This window comes from Magnolia sinica, chromosome 15 (assembly GCF_029962835.1).
Source record: "Magnolia sinica isolate HGM2019 chromosome 15, MsV1, whole genome shotgun sequence".
Lineage (NCBI taxonomy): Eukaryota > Viridiplantae > Streptophyta > Magnoliopsida > Magnoliales > Magnoliaceae > Magnolia > Magnolia sinica.
In genome coordinates this window covers 1821088-1841005 of record NC_080587.1, presented here as the reverse complement: position 1 = coordinate 1841005, position 19918 = coordinate 1821088, and the positions used below count along the sequence as shown (strand labels likewise).

At 38.1% G+C, this 19918-nt stretch overlaps 1 protein-coding gene across 16 annotated transcripts; it reads left to right on the top strand.

The window, feature by feature from the left end:
* The first annotated feature begins 1879 nt into the window (after nucleotides 1–1879).
* On the top strand, nucleotides 1880–18645 carry LOC131227519 (uncharacterized). 16 transcript variants are annotated; one of them, XM_058223303.1, is made up of 6 exons: nucleotides 1884–3072; nucleotides 5849–6078; nucleotides 6991–7198; nucleotides 14219–14305; nucleotides 16309–16461; nucleotides 18586–18645. In XM_058223303.1, exons 3-6 carry the CDS (start codon nucleotides 7173–7175, stop codon nucleotides 18623–18625), a joined length of 306 nt encoding a protein of 101 aa, XP_058079286.1. In that variant the 5' UTR covers nucleotides 1884–3072; nucleotides 5849–6078; nucleotides 6991–7172; the 3' UTR covers nucleotides 18626–18645. The 16 variants fall into 16 exon arrangements, 4 of the variants coding, with proteins under 4 accessions (XP_058079284.1, XP_058079285.1, XP_058079286.1 ...); XR_009162330.1 differs by lacking the exons at nucleotides 5849–6078; nucleotides 6991–7198; nucleotides 18586–18645 and adding exons at nucleotides 13005–13191; nucleotides 17616–18538 and having other exon boundaries at nucleotides 1932–2619; nucleotides 14068–14305; nucleotides 16311–16461; XR_009162329.1 differs by lacking the exons at nucleotides 5849–6078; nucleotides 6991–7198; nucleotides 18586–18645 and adding exons at nucleotides 13009–13191; nucleotides 17616–18537 and having other exon boundaries at nucleotides 1935–2619; nucleotides 14068–14305; nucleotides 16311–16461.
* Nucleotides 18646–19918: the final 1273 nt, after the last annotated feature.

The window sequence follows — 19918 nt, the reverse complement described above, 5'->3', positions numbered from 1 at the left end:
CAAAGAATGGGTCTTCTTGTAGATGGTTTATATTTATAATTATCTTATGTAATATTATCTTAACCATCAACTAAATGGACCATATATTGTACGGCTGTGAATACAGTTTGTTTTATAAACTATGGAAAACTCACATTTTCCGGATTTGGATTCTTATCCCATTTCAAAAGAGGAAAATTCATATTCCCTCTTTCGACCGCCCTTTTTTTTCTGGCTCCCTTCCCTCTTTCGAGCGCCATCTTCATCGCCAATCGATCGCCTTAAAAGGTGATGATTTGGAAGATGGACTGCTTCCCCGCCCTACAGATGTAAGCCGACTGGGTGAGGGATGTGGCCTGCGCCCCGAATCTGTGGCTCCCAAAATCGACGATCACGAGTGTTTCTCAGGACGGGACGATTGTCATATGCACGGTGGCGAAGGAAGGGGATCAGTGGGAGGGGAAGATCTTGAATGATTGCAAGATGCTAGTGTGGAGGGTGTCATGGTCACTGATTGGGAATATATTGGTAGTGGCAGATGGGAACAACAATGTAACGTTGTGGAAGGAGGCGGTAGATGGAGAGTGGCAGCAGGTGATGACAGTTGAACATTTGTTTGTTTGTTTTTTTTTTTTTTTTTTTTAAATACCATCCATGGAGCTTTGTTTGACCTTATCAACATGTTGAATGGCGAATAAAAATTACAGAAACATTACAGTGGGTCGTAGAAAGTTTTTAATGGTAGGGTGTTTAATCACCACTGTTTCCGATGATATGGTCCACCTGAGATTTGGATCTTCATTTTTTGGGCTCATGCCATAAAATGATATGGAGAAACAGATGGACGGTGTAGATATAAAACATATACATCAAGGTGGGCCCCACTGTCTTGGGTGAGGCCCGATCGCACTTAATACGCTTAGCCCTCTTGGGTTTTATTTTATTTATTTATTTATTTTCTGACGTGGTCCTTATATCTTTGGTCCATTGGATTAACAGTTTAGTTGTTATCATGGGACCCACTTGTTAGTGCTTAGGGCCTAGGATGCTACCCATGTCCTGGTTGAGGATCATACCTGAGTTGGGAAGACTAGTGTAGTTGAATGCCTGTCCCATTGTGGATGGTCCATTGGTTGTAGGGAGGCTGATTCAATGGTTAAGATTGTCTAATATGAGATTATCGGAGTTCTGGAAGATAGTGACGTTGGAACTGTTTACAGTAGTACTTTTTAATCTTCTTTAGATTGTTTTAATTTCATGCACAGATTGTAATGGTCACAATCCTCCCTTCAGCGTAATTTTATAGTGGACCATAAATCATAATAGAGTTACAACATGGATGGTGAGCATTGAGCAGCACACACGTACGCTGGACCCTAACTCGCAATATAGGCAAATTCAATTCTTCCCAATTCCCTGTATTTGGTTAAGAAAAAGAATGGAACTGCTCATGATTTGGGGAAGAGAAAGAGGGAAAAGAAATTCCTATTTAATGTATATTCCATTTCCTGTGGTTCACCAAATCCCTACACGGGTTTCTTTTGCATATATCAGGCGTATTCATTTTTCACTTTAGTTCTTAATATTTCCCCTATTTTGTTAGTGACAGGAGCTAACTGAATGTTGCCCCTGTTATATAAAACTACATTGACTTCTTAGGGCCTGTTTGATTTTCTGGCTCAAATGTAGTTACCTTGTAAATGAGTAATCATTGTTTACCAAGGTAATTACTTGCATCTTTCCCAACTTGACTGGTTACTTTTTAAACACTTAAATCGAGGAATTTGTAAAATAAATATGGGGCCCACCATAATGTGTGGCTTATCCACACCGCCCAATATTCATTATGCCAAATGAATTTAAGGCAAAAAATTAGGCAAATCCAAAGCTCAAGTGGACCACACCACATGAAAATGTGAAAATCGAATGCCTACCATTAAAAACTTGTTGAGGTCCTTAGAAGTTGTAGATCAGGCTTATATTTATATTTTTCACTTATCCATGACTATGTGACCCTGTGAATGGGTTAGATGGTGAATAAACCTCAATATGGGCCCAGTAAAATAATCAACTTTCAACGGTGGACAAATTAAGTCCATTGTTTCATGTGGGCCAATTGAGCATTAGATCTTCCTAATTTTTTCGGATCATGCTCTAATATATTCTAGTAAAACAGATGGACGACACGGATATATTATATACTTTATGGTGGGGTCCACGGGTTTAAGTCAATATTTTTGGACTGATTTTCTAGGTAGAATTACTCCCTCATTTTCAAACAAGTGAAAAAGTAATAATTACTTTTTTTTATCAGGGATTTACCAGAATCATGGAAAATCAAACAAGCCCTTAACCATCTTGGTTACTGGAATTACTGGCACAGTTTTACAAAATTCTGTTGTAGTACTGTCTGATAACCTTGTTGATTTCTAGTTCAGGCCCCTAACTAATTGCATTTCTTTCTTGTGTAATCCGAATGAAGTGCCTAAGGTATTGATTGAGCTTTTCTTTTCCACATGTAACAACTCTTAACGCAAGTCTGTCTCGCATTATCAGCACTTGTCATTCATGCAGTAGAACACAAGAAGCCCATTGAGCAGCTATTTTCTAGTCTTGACCGACTGCGAACCCAGGATAATGGTAATATTGCTGTTTTAGAGATGCTTACTGTTCTTCCAGAGGAAGTCATTGAGGATCAAAATACTGATTGTAACATCAGTTCGGATCGTAGATGCCAGTATGGCCGAGAGGTTTGAGAATTTTTACAATCATTATTATAGTACTCATTCTTGATTTTGTCCCAAGTTATTTTTGAAGAATCATGGCTGTTCCTTTCTATTCCCCTTGTGCATGCTGCATGATAATCTTATTATATTTATTCTGATGTTGCATGATCATCTTGCTATATTTATTTTGTTCTTCATAGATGGATGTATTTCTTCTACTCATAAGGCAACCTTTGATTCTCAAACAGCTTCTTTACATACTCCTATTGTTCTTGAATTCCTGCTGCACCAATCTGAGCAACGATCTGAGGATGGTGTTCAGCTTCATGAGAAGAGTGGGAAAATATTGAGATGTTTGCTGAGTTGGGTAAGATATTTTTTGAAAGACTTTGCTATTTTGTTCCAATGAAGTTTTCTGATCTAGGTTGTTACTATTTATTTTTCTTTTCTGCTCCTTCAATCAATAGCAGAAAGTACCATAAGAAAGGGCAGAAATTTATCATCTTTTCTAATGGGTTAATTGAGAACAATTCTTGATGATACCATCAAAGCTCCAGCCTGAACTAGTACGGGAGTTGACCCGTCTCAGTTTAGTGTGTCCGCATTTGAACATAGAATAAACACAAGTTAAACAACTTTGTTTTTTCCAATGTCAGAAAGTAATATCTATGTAGATAATGTGTGTGTGTGCATGCACTCATGCTCGCATGTGTGTGTGGGATGGGCTGTTAGCTTATGCAAGGGAAAAAAAGAAAACAAAAATCAGGAAGGGAGAAGTGAAGAGAAGAAAGATTTGTGCAACTGCAGGAGTTATGTCTTACCACTCTAAACTAACCCTAAGCATAGTTATGGTGCCCAGAGGGAGTACAATAATGTGACGTGCACACATACACATTCTCTACAATCTCAATATCATCTGAATATGCACTAAAAACAAAAAGTAAAAATGCATACTGCAAGTGATCAGAACCATAAGCCAGTTTCCAAACTAGTTTTTCTGCCGGCATGTTAGCCCCTCCATTGATAAACCAAAGTTTTTGATGAGATTGCGAGCTGAATGACTGGGGAACTTGATTGTGAGTGTGACTTCGTCTCGCATCGATGAGACTCGTTGTGTCGACTTTCTGACTGGGTTGACTCGATGTGACTTGCAACAATTTGAACCGAGTCTCTCGCCTTGTAGACTGTTCTTTTTCATGTAAAGGTGATAAGTTCGAAAACACAACCGCTTTGGATGAACAAACATCAATGATCAGCATCACAAGGTGCACATTTGTTCATTTCAACAAATTTTATATATTTTAGTGTACATAATTATTTTAAACATTTATCACTACTTTAGATATTATTAATTCAATTATTAATATCAAATTGAGTCAAGAAGGACTCATTTGAGTCTTTGAATTGAGCTGACCAAGCTGGACATTTAGTTCTCATGTTTTTGAACCATGCTTGAAACATAAGTTGACTTTATAAATGTTTTTGGGTTTTTTGATGCCACTTTTTATCATGAATGTCTATGCTGACTGATCATGTCAACCGCTGGCTAGTAATGTTACGTTTTGTGCCAGTGGCATGTGTAGAAGTTCGTCGCGTCCATCATGTTACACTTTTTACTGGAACTCCTGAGTTGCCATCTGAAAGCTTAGCTGAATCTTAGGTTCGTGCTGGCTGCATCTCAAAGATTCCTCCCTCCTCACTGCCAACTCACCCACTTCTTAATTTTTGTCTTCAACTCCTTGCAGGTATGTTTTCTCCATCTTATGTAATCAGTTCTGCTCATGTTGCATTCTTTCATGCACTCAATTCATTTCTGTATGGATGGGGATAGGTTTCCTCTTCATTTGATCTGGCCATTGAAGTTCTCACGGAGCTTGTGAGTCGGTATGAGGTATGGATGGGCCAGTTCTTGCTTATATGATGAAAAATTACAATTAAAACAATCACATCCTATTTCTGCATCTTATTGCCTTTCTGGAGGGGTGAGATATTTTGCATGGATTTGTACTTCAACAATTGTATTTCTTTATGTGCTTTTAACAACCATCTCTCCGGCAGGGTGTACCCCAGGTTTTGTTGTTCAGGGTACAGTTTCTTAAAGAAGCACTTCTTCTACCTGCTCTTGCTAATAGCGATGAGCAAGTAATTGGTGGTCTTGCATGCTTGATGTCCGAAATTGGCAGTTGCGACAAGCTATGATCTTTCCTTATTTTGCATTTGTGTGTTTGTTTCTTTCTAAATCTTTTTTAATCATCCAAAGTTGTACATATTTAGCATTCTAAAGGTCGGGTCAAAATGGGATACACTTTTTGAATTGAGTTCTATAGTTGTCTCCTAATCACCTCCAAGACCGACCAACTCTTGTATGATTTTGATTGTATTGATAGGGTGTTTGATTATTTTGGCCTGAAACCATAGATTGAAATTGATTTAAAAGGAGAATTGATCTATAACATTTATTTAGATATATATAATTTATGGAGCTTTGATTTTTTCTTTTTTTTGTGTGTGTGTGTAAATTTAGTTAGAAGTATTAGACTATCAAACAGCCTCCAAAAGGAGTCAGATCTGGACAGATTGAATTGCAGAATTGTACTTATAGTACAGATTCCAAAAATCATTTTTTTAATGGCTGGAGGTAAATACAGCCTTATGTTTTTTTAATAACATGGTAGGAATCTGAAATTTAAGGCTATGTTTCCTTTTGTCTGTGGCTTGATTTTGAGTTTTATGATGGATTTTCATGAAAGCTTCTTTTACAATTGCATTTTCATTTAATTTCCTTTTTATTCCATGCAGGTGATGATAAAAACCTGGAGCAAGTGGTGGCGATGGTTTTGAACTCGTTCCAAGATCCCCCACCCTCGTGTGCGCTGGGCAGCTATTAATGCAAATAGGCAATTGTCTATAAATCAATTTGGGGCCAAACCTTCAAGTCCAGTATCATCAATGGGTGTTGCATGCATTAGCCTCAGATATGGATGATTTCGAAAATCCTCGAGTACAGGTAAGTGGGTTTCTGGCATTGTGGTTCATACTTGATAGAACATTGTCTGGCATGTGTAGAAGTTCGTCGCGTCCATCATGTTACACTTTTTACTGGAACTCCTGAGTTGCCATCTGAAAGCTTAGCTGAATCTCAGGTTCGTGCTGGCTGCATCTCAAAGATTCCTCCCTCCTCACTGCCAACTCACCCACTTCTTAATTTTGTCTTCAACTCCTTGCAGGTATGTTTTCTCCATCTTATGTAATCAGTTCTGCTCATGTTGCATTCTTTCATGCACTCAATTCATTTCTGTATGGATGGGGATAGGTTTCCTCTTCATTTGATCTGGCCATTGAAGTTCTCACGGAGCTTGTGAGTCGGTATGAGGTATGGATGGGCCAGTTCTTGCTTATATGATGAAAAATTACAATTAAAACAATCACATCCTATTTCTGCATCTTATTGCCTTTCTGGAGGGGTGAGATATTTTGCATGGATTTGTACTTCAACAATTGTATTTCTTTATGTGCTTTTAACAACCATCTCTCCGGCAGGGTGTACCCCAGGTTTTGTTGTTCAGGGTACAGTTTCTTAAAGAAGCACTTCTTCTACCTGCTCTTGCTAATAGCGATGAGCAAGTAATTGGTGGTCTTGCATGCTTGATGTCCGAAATTGGCAGTTGCGACAAGCTATGATCTTTCCTTATTTTGCATTTGTGTGTTTGTTTCTTTCTAAATCTTTTTTAATCATCCAAAGCTGTACATATTTAGCGTTCTAAAGGTCGGGTCAAAATGGGATATACTTTTTGAATTGAGTTCTATAGTTGTCTCCTAATCACCCCCAAGACCGACCAACTCTTGTATGATTTTGATTGTATTGATAGGGTGTTTGATTATTTTGGCCTGAAACCATAGATTGAAATTGATTTAAAAGGAGAATTGATCTATAACATTTATTTAGATATATACAATTTATGGAGCTTTGATTTTGATTTTTTTTTTTTTTTGTGTGTGTGTAAATTTAGTTAGAAGTATTAGACTATCAAACAGCCTCCAAAAGGAGTCAGATCTGGACAGATTGAATTGCAGAATTGTACTTATAGTACAGATTCCAAAAATCATTTTTTTAATGGCTGGAGGTAAATACACCCTTATGTTTTTTTAATAACATGGTAGGAATCTGAAATTTAAGGCTATGTTTCCTTTTGTCTGTGGCTTGATTTTGAGTTTTATGATGGATTTTCATGAAAGCTTCTTTTACAATTGCATTTTCATTTAATTTCCTTTTTATTCCAAGCAGGTGATGATAAAAACCTGGACCAAGAGGTGGCGATGGTTTTGAACTCGTTCCAAGATCCCCCACCCTCGTGTGCGCTGGGCTGCTATTAATGCAAATGGGCAATTGTCTATAAATCAATTTGGGGCCAAACCTTCAAGTTCAGTATCATCAATGGGTGTTGCATGCATTAGCCTCAGATATGGATGATTTCGAAAATCCTCGAGTACAGGTAAGTGGGTTTCTGGCATTGTGGTTCATACTTGATAGAACATTGTCTGGCATGTGTAGAAGTTCGTCGCGTCCATCATGTTACACTTTTTACTGGAACTCCTGAGTTGCCATCTGAAAGCTTAGCTGAATCTCAGGTTCGTGCTGGCTGCATCTCAAAGATTCCTCCCTCCTCACTGCCAACTCACCCACTTCTTAATTTTGTCTTCAACTCCTTGCAGGTATGTTTTCTCCATCTTATGTAATCAGTTCTGCTCATGTTGCATTCTTTCATGCACTCAATTCATTTCTGTATGGATGGGGATAGGTTTCCTCTTCATTTGATCTGGCCATTGAAGTTCTCACGGAACTTGTGAGTCGGTATGAGGTATGGATGGGCCAGTTCTTGCTTATATGATGAAAAATTACAATTAAAACAATCATATCCTATTTCTGCATCTTATTGCCTTTCTGGAGGGGTGAGATATTTTGCATGGATTTGTACTTTAACAATTGTATTTCTTTATGTGTTTTTAACAACCATCTCTCCAGCAAGGTGTACCCCAGGTTTTGTTGTTCAGGGTACAGTTTCTTAAAGAAGCACTTCTTCTACCTGCTCTTGCTAATAGCGATGAGCAAGTAATTGGTGGTCTTGCATGCTTGATGTCCGAAATTGGCAGTTGCGACAAGCTATGACCTTTCCTTATTTTGCATTTATGTTTTTGTTTCTTTCTAAATCTTTTTTAATCATCCAAAGCTGTACATATTTAGCGTTCTAAAGGTCGGGTCAAAATGGGATACACTTTTTGAATTGAGTTCTATAGTTGTCTCCTAATCACCTCCAAGACCGACCAACTCTTGTATGATTTTGATTGTATTGATAGGGTGTTTGATTATTTTGGCCTGAAACCATAGATTGAAATTGATTTAAAAGGAGAATTGATCTATAACATTTATTTAGATATATATAATTTATGGAGCTTTGATTTTTTCTTTTAAAATTTTTTTTTTATTTTTTGTATGTGTGTGTGTAAATTTAGTTAGAAGTATTAGACTATCAAACAGCCTCCAAAAGGAGTCAGATTTGGATAGATTGAATTGCAGAATTGTACTTATAGTACAGATTCCAAAAATCATTTTTTTAATGGCTGGAGGTAAATACAGCCTTATGTTTTTTTAATAACATGGTAAGAATCTGAAATTTAAGGCTATGTTTCCTTTTGTCTGTGGCTTGATTTTGAGTTTTATGATGGATTTTCATGAAAGCTTCTTTTACAATTGCAATTTCATTTAATTTCCTTTTTATTCCATGCAGGTGATGATAAAAACCTGGAGCAAGTGGTGGCGATGGTTTTGAACTCGTTCAAAGATCCCCCACCCTCGTGTGCGCTTGGCTGCTATTAATGCAAATGGGCAATTGTCTATAAATCAATTTGGGGCCAAACCTTCAAGTGCAGTATCATCAATGGGTGTTGCATGCATTAGCCTCAGATGTGGATGATTTTGAAAATCCTCGAGTACAGGTAAGTGGGTTTCTGGCATTGTGGTTCATACTTGATAGAACATTGTCTGGCATGTGTAGAAGTTCGTCGCGTCCATCTTGTTACACTTTTTACTGGAACTCCTGAGTTGCCATCTGAAAGCTTAGCTGAATCTCAGGTTCGTGCTGGCTGCATCTCAAAGATTCCTCCCTCCTCACTGCCAACTCACCCACTTCTTAATTTTGTCTTCAACTCCTTGCAGGTATGTTTTCTCCATCTTATGCAATCAGTTCTGCTCATGTTGCATTCTTTCATGCACTCAATTCATTTCTGTATGGATGGGGATAGGTTTCCTCTTCATTTGATCTGGCCATTGAAGTTCTCACGGAGCTTGTGAGTCGGTATGAGGTATGGATGGGCCAGTTCTTGCTTATATGATGAAAAATTACAATTAAAACAATCACATCCTATTTTTGCATCTTATTGCCTTTCTGGAGGGGTGAGATATTTTGCATGGATTTGTACTTCAACAATTGTATTTCTTTATGTGCTTTTAACAACCATCTCTCCGGCAGGGTGTACCCTAGGTTTTGTTGTTCAGGGTACAGTTTCTTAAAGAAGCACTTCTTCTACCTGCTCTTGCTAATAGCGATGAGCAAGTAATTGGTGGTCTTGCATGCTTGATGTCCGAAATTGGCAGTTGCGACAAGCTATGATCTTACCTTATTTTGCATTTGTGTGTTTGTTTCTTTCTAAATCTTTTTTAATCATCCAAAGCTGTACATATTTAGCTTTCTAAAGGTCGGGTCAAAATGGGATACACTTTTTGAATTGAGTTCTATAGTTGCCTCCTAATCACCTCCAAGACCGACCAACTCTTGTATGATTTTGATTGTATTGATAGGGTGTTTGATTATTTTGGCCTGAAACCATAGATTGAAATTGATTTAAAAGGAGAATTGATCTATAACATTTATTTAGATATATATACTTTATGGTGCTTTGATTTTTTCTTTTTGTGTGTGTGTGTGTGTGTGTGTGTGTGTGTGTGTGTAAATTTAGTTAGAAGTATTAGACTATCAAACAGCCTGCAAAAGGGGTCAGATCTGGACAGATTGAATTGCAGAATTGTACTTATAGTACAGATTCCAAAAATCATTTTTTTAATGGCTGGAGGTAGCTATAGCCTTATGTTTTTTTAATAACATGGTAGGAATCTGAAATTTAAGGCTATGTTTCCTTTTGTCTGTGGCTTGATTTTGAGTTTTATGATGGATTTTCATGAAAGCTTCTTTTACAATTGCAATTTCATTTAATTTCCTTTTTATTCCATGCAGGTGATGATAAAAACCTGGAGCAAGTGGTGGCGATGGTTTTGAACTCGTTCCAAGATCCCCCACCCTCGTGTGCGCTGGGCTGCTATTAATGCAAATGGGCAATTGTCTATAAATCAATTTGGGGCCAAACCTTCAAGTTCAGTATCATCAATGGGTGTTGCATGCATTAGCCTCAGATATGAATGATTTCGAAAATCCTCGAGTACAGGTAAGTGGGTTTCTGGCATTGTGGTTCATACTTGATAGAACATTGTCTGGCATGTGTAGAAGTTCGTCGCGTCCATCATGTTACACTTTTTACTGGAACTCCTGAGTTGCCATCTGAAAGCTTCGCTGAATCTCAGGTTCGTGCTGGCTGCATCTCAAAGATTCCTCCCTCCTCACTGCCAACTCACCCACTTCTTAATTTTGTCTTCAACTCCTTGCAGGTATGTTTTCTCCATCTTATGCAATCAGTTCTGCTCATGTTGCATTCTTTCATGCACTCAATTCATTTCTGTATGGATGGGGATAGGTTTCCTCTTCATTTGATCTGGCCATTGAAGTTCTCCCGGAGCTTGTGAGTCGGTATGAGGTATGGATGGGCCAGTTCTTGCTTATATGATGAAAAATTACAATTAAAACAATCACATCCTATTTCTGCATCTTATTGCCTTTCTGGAGGGGTGAGATATTTTGCATAGATTTGTACTTCAACAATTGTATTTCTTTATGTGCTTTTAACAACCATCTCTCCGGCAGGGTGTACCCCAGGTTTTGTTGTTCAGGGTACAGTTTCTTAAAGAAGCACTTCTTCAACCTGCTCTTGCTAATAGCGATGAGCAAGTAATTGGTGGTCTTGCATGCTTGATGTCCGAAATTGGCAGTTGCGACAAGCTATGATCTTACCTTATTCTGCATTTGTGTGTTTGTTTCTTTCTAAATCTTTTTTAATCATCCAAAGCTGTACATATTTAGCTTTCTAAAGGTCGGGTCAAAATGGGATACACTTTTTTAATTGAGTTCTATAGTTGCCTCCTAATCACCTCCAAGACCGACCAACTCTTGTATGATTTTGATTGTATTGATAGGGTGTTTGATTATTTTGGCCTGAAACCATAGATTGAAATTGATTTAAAAGGAGAATTGATCTATAACATTTATTTAGATATTTATAATTTATGGAGCTTTGATTTTTATTTATTTATTTATTATTATTATTATTTTTTTGTGTATGTGTAAATTTAGTTAGAAGTATTAGACTATCAAACGGCCTCCAAAAGGAGTCAGATCTGGACAGATTGAATTGCAGAATTGTACTTATAGTACAGATTCCAAAAATCATTTTTTTAATGGCTGGAGGTAAATACACCCTTATGTTTTTTTAATAACATGGTAGGAATCTGAAATTTAAGGCTATGTTTCCTTTTGTCTGTGGCTTTATTTTGAGTTTTATGATGGATTTTCATGAAAGCTTCTTTTACAATTGCATTTTCATTTAATTTCCTTTTTATTCCATGCAGGTGATGATAAAAACCTGGAGCAAGTGGTGGCGATGGTTTTGAACTTGTTCCAAGATCCCCACCCTTGTGTGCACTGGGCTGCTATTAATGCAAATGGGCAATTGTCTACAAATCAATTTGGGGCCAAACCTTCAAGTTCAGTATCATCAATGGGTGTTGCATGAATTAGCCTCAGATATGGATGATTTCGAAAATCCTCGAGTATAGGTAAGTGGGTTTCTGGCATTGTGGTTCATACTTGATAGAACATTGTCTGGCATGTGTAGAAGTTCGTCGCGTCCATCATGTTACACTTTTTACTGGAACTCCTAAGTTGCCATCTGAAAGCTTAGCTGAATCTCAGGTTCGTGCTGGCTGCATCTCAAAGATTCCTCCCTCCTCACTGCCAACTCACCCACTTCTTAATTTTGTCTTCAACTCCTTGCAGGTATGTTTTCTCCATCTTATGCAATCAGTTCTGCTCATGTTGCATTCTTTCATGCACTCAATTCATTTCTGTATGGATGGGGATAGGTTTCCTCTTCATTTGATCTGGCCATTGAAGTTCTCACGGAGCTTGTGAGTCGGTATGAGGTATGGATGGGCCAGTTCTTGCTTATATGATGAAAAATTACAATTAAAACAATCACATCCTATTTCTGCATCTTATTGCCTTTCTGGAGGGGTGAGATATTTTGCATGGATTTGTACTTCAACAATTGTATTTCTTTATGTGCTTTTAACAACCATCTCTCCGGCAGGGTGTACCCCAGGTTTTGTTGTTCAGGGTACAGTTTCTTAAAGAAGCACTTCTTCTACCTGCTCTTGCTAATAGCGATGAGCAAGTAATTGGTGGTCTTGCATGCTTGATGTCCGAAATTGGCAGTTGCGACAAGCTATGATCTTACCTTATTTTGCATTTGTGTGTTTGTTTCTTTCTAAATCTTTTTTAATCATCCAAAGATGTACATATTTAGCTTTCTAAAGGTCGGGTCAAAATGGGATACACTTTTTGAATTGAGTTCTACAGTTGCCTCCTAATCACCTCCAAGACCGACCAACTCTTGTATGATTTTGATTGTATTGATAGGGTGTTTGATTATTTTGGCCTGAAACCATAGATTGAAATTGATTTAAAAGGAGAATTGATCTATAACATTTATTTAGATATATATAATTTATGGAGCTTTGATTTTTTATTTTTTTAATTTTTTGTGTGTATGTGTAAATTTAGTTAGAAGTATTAGACTATCAAACAGCCTCCAAAAGGAGTCAGATCTGGACAGATTGAATTGCAGAATTGTACTTATAGTACAGATTCCAAAAATCATTTTTTTAATGGCTGGAGGTAGCTACAGCCTTATGTTTTTTTAATAACATGGTAGGAATCTGAAATTTAAGGCTATGTTTCCTTTTGTCTGTGGCTTGATTTTGAGTTTTATAATGGATTTTCATGAAAGCTTCTTTTACAATTGCATTTTCATTTAATTTCCTTTTTATTCCATGCAGGTGATGATAAAAACCTGGAGCAAGTGGTGGCGATGGTTTTGAACTCGTTCCAAGATCCCCACCCTCGTGTGCGCTGGGCTGCTATTAATGCGAATGGGCAATTGTCTACAAATCAATTTGGGGCCAAACCTTCAAGTTCAGTATCATCAATGGGTCTTGCATGCATTAGCCTCAGATATGGATGATTTTGAAAATCCTCGAGTACAGGTAAGTGGGTTTCTGGCATTGTGGTTCATACTTGATAGAACATTGTCTGATCATTATCTATTTCTTTTTTAGTTGCATTGAAAACTATATCAACCAAGGATGTGTCGAAATTGCAGATTGGATGCCATTGGCTGATGTGGGATTGATATAGGTTTAAGAGGCCCAATGATTGTCACTTAATTCCAATGATCTAGGGAAGGGCTCACTTCGATGTCCAACACAAACTATGAAGTATTTGTAAAACATCCAATGAAATCAGTGTTTAAACTAAATATTCAACTATTCACAATTTCCATCAAATGAGGGTCAATTTCCAGCAGTTAGAAAATGATTTTCAACAACTAGGGGAATTTGATGGTCGACGTGCATGCGTTAGAGTTTGATGTGCACTTGATGGTCTAATTGTGTTCATGCAAGTAGTCATCAGTAATTCTAACTGAGGGAATACTTTGATACTCTGGCAGAGTTCGATGGTTGACATGCATGCGCTAGAAATTTGTACACGTGGCATACAAGTAACTCAAACTAAACCGCCCAAATCATGGCCCCCACTTTAGATGGGCCATGAAGCAAAGGTGACGGTTAAAATGAAATATAGTCTATGGTCCAAACCCAACAGAAAAATGTCCATTAACCAGAGTTCTCAAATTGGTCCAACAATCTGATTTTGGGTTCTCAGCCTATCCAATGTGGGTCCCATAATTTTGGACCATGTAGCTTGAGTTAATGCATGGCATGTGTACAATTTATGTGCCTATGTATCAAACATCACACCCTGCCAGAGTATTAAATAACTCCCCCTCTTATAGGATGCTTTTGCTTACATGAGTAGTTGATATTAAATTCCATGATGTTCATCCATGCTTTTCCTTTAAGATTTACGTGTCCTTGGAGGGTGTGGAGCAAGAGATCTAGGTGGAAACTTCAAGCCAATGTCTGTTGATATTAAATTCCATGACTTTCAAGGGAAGAATTACCATTGTGCCATACCAAGTTGAACAAGGAGATTGTACCTGAGCAATGTAAGGTGGTTGTTAAGCCCAACCGAGTCATTGTCACACAGTCTAAAGCTTCAAAAGGGAATTGGCTTGACTTGCACTTCAAAGAAGATGAGGTAAATGCCAATTTTTCATTTCCTCTTTCTTATTGTAATTACTATGAACAAGAATTAGGAGAAGTCGGCCCCTGTTTTAATTTTTCATTTCCTTATCTTGTGAACACAACACACAATCATGTGCTTGTGAACACAACACACAATCTTTCTTATTGCTTGTAACATTAATAGTGGGCTGAAATTTTATAGGATAGCTATAGGACCAGCCATGCTTTATGGGATTGAATGTTGGGCAGCCAAGGAAGAACGCGTTCATGGATGAGTGTAGCTGAAATAAGGATATTCAGATGGATGAGTGGCAAGACAATGATAGAATTAGAAATGAATGAATTTGAGGAAACTTTGGAGTATCATCAATGATTAACCATGGGTCCCATTGGATAAATCAAATAGCCAGATGTCAATCAGATAGTGTAGACTGCCCTCCAGGCTCCAAGGCGTATATGATTGGTGTATTGAAAAGTTAATTGTGGAGTTAGAAGTCTTGTTACAGTTCTTTTAGTTTCCTTCTCAAAGTACAATCTCTTACTAGTGGTAATGTTGATCTTGGAGTCCCAGTTTTAGGTCCCGTTTGGAAGAGGCCTAAAAATGAGTTCAACTCATTTTAGTTAACAGTAATTACATATTAGAGATCTCTAAAACGTAATTACTGTTAACTAAAATGAGCTGAACTCATTTTTAGGGTTCTTCCAAACAGGGCCTTAGTCTATTTATTTTTTCCCACCTTGGTTACAATCTTTTATTAGTGCTTGTTTCTAATAGGTCAATGCTGCGTCACAAGGACCAATTGGAATTGATTGTAATGCCAATTTTTCATTTCCTCTTTCTTATTGTAATTACTATGAACAAGAATTAGGAGAAGTCAGCCCCTGTTTTAATTGGCGAAAATGGAGCCCCAATTCCATCACATGATTGTGTGTTGTGTTCACATGCACGTCATAAATTCCACATATTCACGGGGCTGAACAATTCGCTGAATCGGCCACACACACATTGCAGTGGGGTCCACTGTCCACCTTGGACAGCATGGATGTGCAGTACACAAGGCGGGGCCTACTGTCCAATCTGGACAGCGTGGACAACCCTCACAACGGGCGGGGTACACTGTCAAGAATGGGAACTGTTCTTATCTCTGGGCATTAACAATGCCCTGATCTGGAAACAAATGCTGTAGCTTTGCCTTGGGAATCATGACATGAGATGAAATTCTACCAAATATTGCAGTTGCTGCCTGTTCAAAGAACATATGCATGGCATGGTAAAAAAAAAGGCATTGTTATTATTATATGGCAATCCACATTACTGCTATCCAAGAAGTCAGCCTGTCTTTGGTTATGCAGGTTTGTTAAGTGGATTGGTGCTCTTTGATATTATGTTTATGTTTCATGAATTGTGTTTATGCAATGTATAAGCGATGCATGTAAACATGTTGTTGAATGTGTGGAAGCAAAATTACGTGATCAAAATAAAATTTGATAGCTAGTTTCTTAGCTATTTGTCAATGCTATCAAAGCTGGTTTCCTTAGTAGGTGTAGTGTAGAACCATGGACTAGTTTTTAGATAGAGTGTTGCTTCAGGTATTTGTTCACACATTTGTAACAATTGAGGCCCGTGATCCCTTTGAAATAGTGCTGAAAAGTGACATTAGGGTATTTTGATTTGTCTTGGATCTTTCCAAATTCATTAGTGCAGTTTTTGACATTTGCTACCGCGCTATGGTAGCTACTTGCCTAGAAGTTATAACCACTTATTAATGGTTTGAATGTAGACTGACCTCGACTGAACTAAAGATGAAGTGTTGGTAGAATCATTAATTGGTTGACCATTGGTCAAGTGGCTGTAAGTTCCTTGGTATTGGAAGTAGCATATTCTCATTGAATACTTTTAAAATGGCCCATTTTTATTTTTATTTTTATTTTTACTTCGGTTTTTATTCTATTTGTATCTGGGTTGTGGTGTGAGGTCATATAAGGCCTGAGTGTTAATTTTGTTCTTTATTTCAGAGACATTTGGTCAGGTTTTGGAATGCTGGGACAAGGAAAAAAGGAGATGGTAGCCATCAAAGTCATCTGTGGTATTAAGAAGTACCGGGAGGCTGCGATGATTGAAATTGATGTGCTTCAACAGCTTGTAAAACATGATAAGAATGGCACTTGGTAAGTGTCTCATAATTATTGTGATTTAAATTTCATATTATGCCTTCATGTTGCTTGATGGACAAAAACTTCCCAGCACGTTGATGAAATCATGCAAAGAAATCAAAACAGATTGATGATCCTGACAAAGAGTTATTAAATGATGCATTACCCCCACACATTTTCAATTCTACTGAGTGAAGCTTATGGTTTGGTAATCCAGACCATTCGTCTGTTGGTTCCCATCATCGATGTTGCATGCCCCAAAAATCATTCTTTATGGAAAAGCCCAACTATCAGTATTAGTATCTTTTACAGCTGAATGTGAACAATCATTATGCTTCACTTAATCCCCAGAGGTGCATTAGTTTGGGCTAAGAAATATATGTTACCATGAAAGACCATAAAAATTTTTGTTGGATTTCAGTCCGTTCGTAAATTAATCTTAGTGTACCATCATCAACTGTGGGCGTTCATTTCTTTAGTGAGCCTTGTTAATAGTACTTGCACATTGGCGCACTTGTGAGATCCAAAATGTTAGATGGGCTGCATATGTACAAAAGAAAATGGACAGGTACATATTGACAGACTGTCCACATTCAAAATGCATGCATGGCTAGCAGATGAATGGACCAGCCTGATATTTTAGATCAGATGTACGCTTCTGGTGGATCTCAAGCATGTGTGCTGTACGTTGGTGCAAGTGGTTGCTTTTGCACTAGCATGTCCAGCGACTTTCCAACTGAATTAGTAAAATTGGGCTTTGTAGGGTTTAAGGTGTTATTAAGCCCTACTTAAATGGTGTTGGCTTCATTTTTGGGCTCATGATCTAAAATGAGCTGGTGGAACTGATGGATGGCATGGATATGACATGCATCAAGGTGGCCCCCACAGTTCTTGCATAAAAAAATTTCCCTGCTTCTGTTTTTCTCCATACACAACACCTGTCAACTATAAAATTGCTACAGTAGTAAATACCTTGTAAATAATTGTTACTCATTTACAATATAAATAGGAAAACAAGGTAGTTGGAATCGAATGTCTACCTTTTAATAAAAAACAAGGTAATTTTATCTTTAATCTTTTAGTTTGAGGTAATTCGTGCAAGAAGTGCACTAATGTAGATGTCTTATGATTATTTTTTTTTCCTTTTTATTTTTTCCTTTGGGATGTAGAATCGCTACTGCTGGACGAAGAAGCTACAAAGGAAATGGAGTCCATGTCAAGTGCATGCTCGGATCAGTTGAAAATAATGCAAGAAAATCTCACAGAGAGAGCATAACAGAGATGAGAAACCAGGCCGACCGATGCCTTGAGTACTTGGTATATGCCTTGATGAAACTCCTCTTAACAAATATAGAAAATCCACATGATTGTAGTTTTTCAGAGTACAGAAAATCCACATGATTGTAGTTTTTCACGAAGGGTGATCAGAAATGCACTAGTTAGTCACTTGGATGAGTATGATTTGGTATATGCACTAGTTAGTCACTTACAACAGAGTTCATGTTTTCTTTTATCCTTATATTGTGTATGGGAAATGATTTTGCCCTGTAATTCCAACCATTTATTTTGGTGGGTCTCATCGTGGAATAGCTACAGAAGCTACTCTAATCAAACAATCCTGACCATATCAGAGATTTTTTCCTTCTTATTTGTTATATATGTGCTGGTGATTTTTGTTTTTAAATATCCATTTTAAGCCCATAATATGAATTATTAGGATAATCCAATTGGTGTTTGTTTTTGGGTAATGGTGCATTTGGTTGCATCATGAAATTTCTTCATTAATCAGCATAATTTTGTGTGAACACCCACTAAACTAATTCAGTAGCAGTCCACTCAATAAGCAGTCAGGGTCATGTCTTGGCCCAAGGACTGGTGGCACTGCTAGTGTCATTTAATTTTAACAAGTGCAGGGAATGCTTGCAATTTTATGCCATGGGTGAAAATTGAATTTACTGTCTCTTGTGTCTTCAGGACGTTCCCTGGATGCTGCACCACGTAAATCAAATACACAATCCCACTTTGAGAAAAGAAGAAAAAAACAAGGGGATTCTATGTTTTAGTTTTTGTAAATCAAATACACTATCCCCTCTTTAATTGAGAGTCTGACCGCCAAATTTGCAATGGATTGTTCTGCAGGGTGCAATCATGGCCATTGGAGTATCCCAACCAACTGTAGTTGCTACCAAGGATGGCTAGTGTTGAGGGTCAAATATTGCATATCAGACTCCAGTTATTGCTTGGATTTACGAACATGGTTCTGTTTAACAGCCCAATTTAACCGTGTTTGTGCTGCAAGGTGTATTTGCGAGCTTGAACTAAAACAGGGTGCTAAAAGCATAAATTTAACGCTCAGAACTCACCAAGGGAAGGGAAGGACTCCAGGGGATCGAGATAGATGGATTTACATGCCAGAGATCCGAGAAAATTGCGAAACTGAAGCTCAAGTGGCCTGAAAGACATCTAGAATGCAAGATCACAAGGTTCCTATTATCCGTTCGGTTCAAAACTTTATGTCTGGCCTGAGGACCATAAATGAACCGCACATGTCGAATTTCAACGGTTGGATCTCTGTAGAATTGACCCATTGGGTAGATCAGCCCATAAACCATTGATTTCGGACCCACCTGGATATGCGTCAATTTTGGTCTCAAACCACCCATTAAACAAGGTGACGCAGAAAATGGACGGAGATGATTTTGTGTAAACATTACAGTGGACCCCACATCACGGTGCGTGTACACCATGTACATATAACCGGATGTGCACCGAGTCAGCAAAACCGGTCAACAGACCGTGGAGTCGATCCATCTTCTCTGCAGAGACAGCGTGCAAACGCTGTCTCGCCAGTTCGTGCTAGTGGGCTCCACTCATCGCCTATTCTAAAGATATGGACCGTCCATTGTGACGAGAGGTTGGGCTTGACCCTCTCCTAGGTGTCTTTTTTCCACCATGTAAGCTATTGCAAGATCCTAGCTATTAAACATAGGATAGAGGGTGGAATAAAAAATCGTGTGGGCCACTTCGATTTCACTCCAAAAATATCCCTTCAGAATGGTTTTTCGAGTATATTCCAATGTACGGAATGGATTTTTGTCCTGACATCAATTAGTGGGCCACCATCTATCACAATGCCGACGCGGAAGCTCTGTTCGCAAACAGAGTTTGCGGTTGATCTCTATGGGGCTCCATAGGACAACAAAGGTCTGATCTGGACCGTCCATCAGAAGCCCACACTCCCTCTCCCCCAAGTCTAGGTGACAGAATGGCAGAAGTTAATAAAGATCGATTTTAAACCGTCCAAACAAGACAACCTACGGTGAAGTAAAAAGCTCTGTAGGCCTCATCAATAGAAGACCAAAAATACATCTTCCCAACTGAAATTCTGAGAGGAATTCAGTGGATGGAGTGGATCTCTCATTCAGTTTTCTTGGTGGACCCCACCATCAAACAGCGCAAGAACTTCCGCATT

Coding starts and splice junctions, on each gene's coding strand:
- LOC131227519 (XM_058223301.1), top strand. CDS start 2,830: ATGCTGCATGATAATCTTATTATATTTATTCTGATGTTGCATGATCAT. Junction 3,073..5,848: donor TGAGATGTTTGCTGAGTTGG/GTAAGATATTTT, acceptor GCTGAATCTCAG/GTTCGTGCTGGCTGCATCTC. Junction 5,933..6,018: donor TTGTCTTCAACTCCTTGCAG/GTATGTTTTCTC, acceptor GGATGGGGATAG/GTTTCCTCTTCATTTGATCT.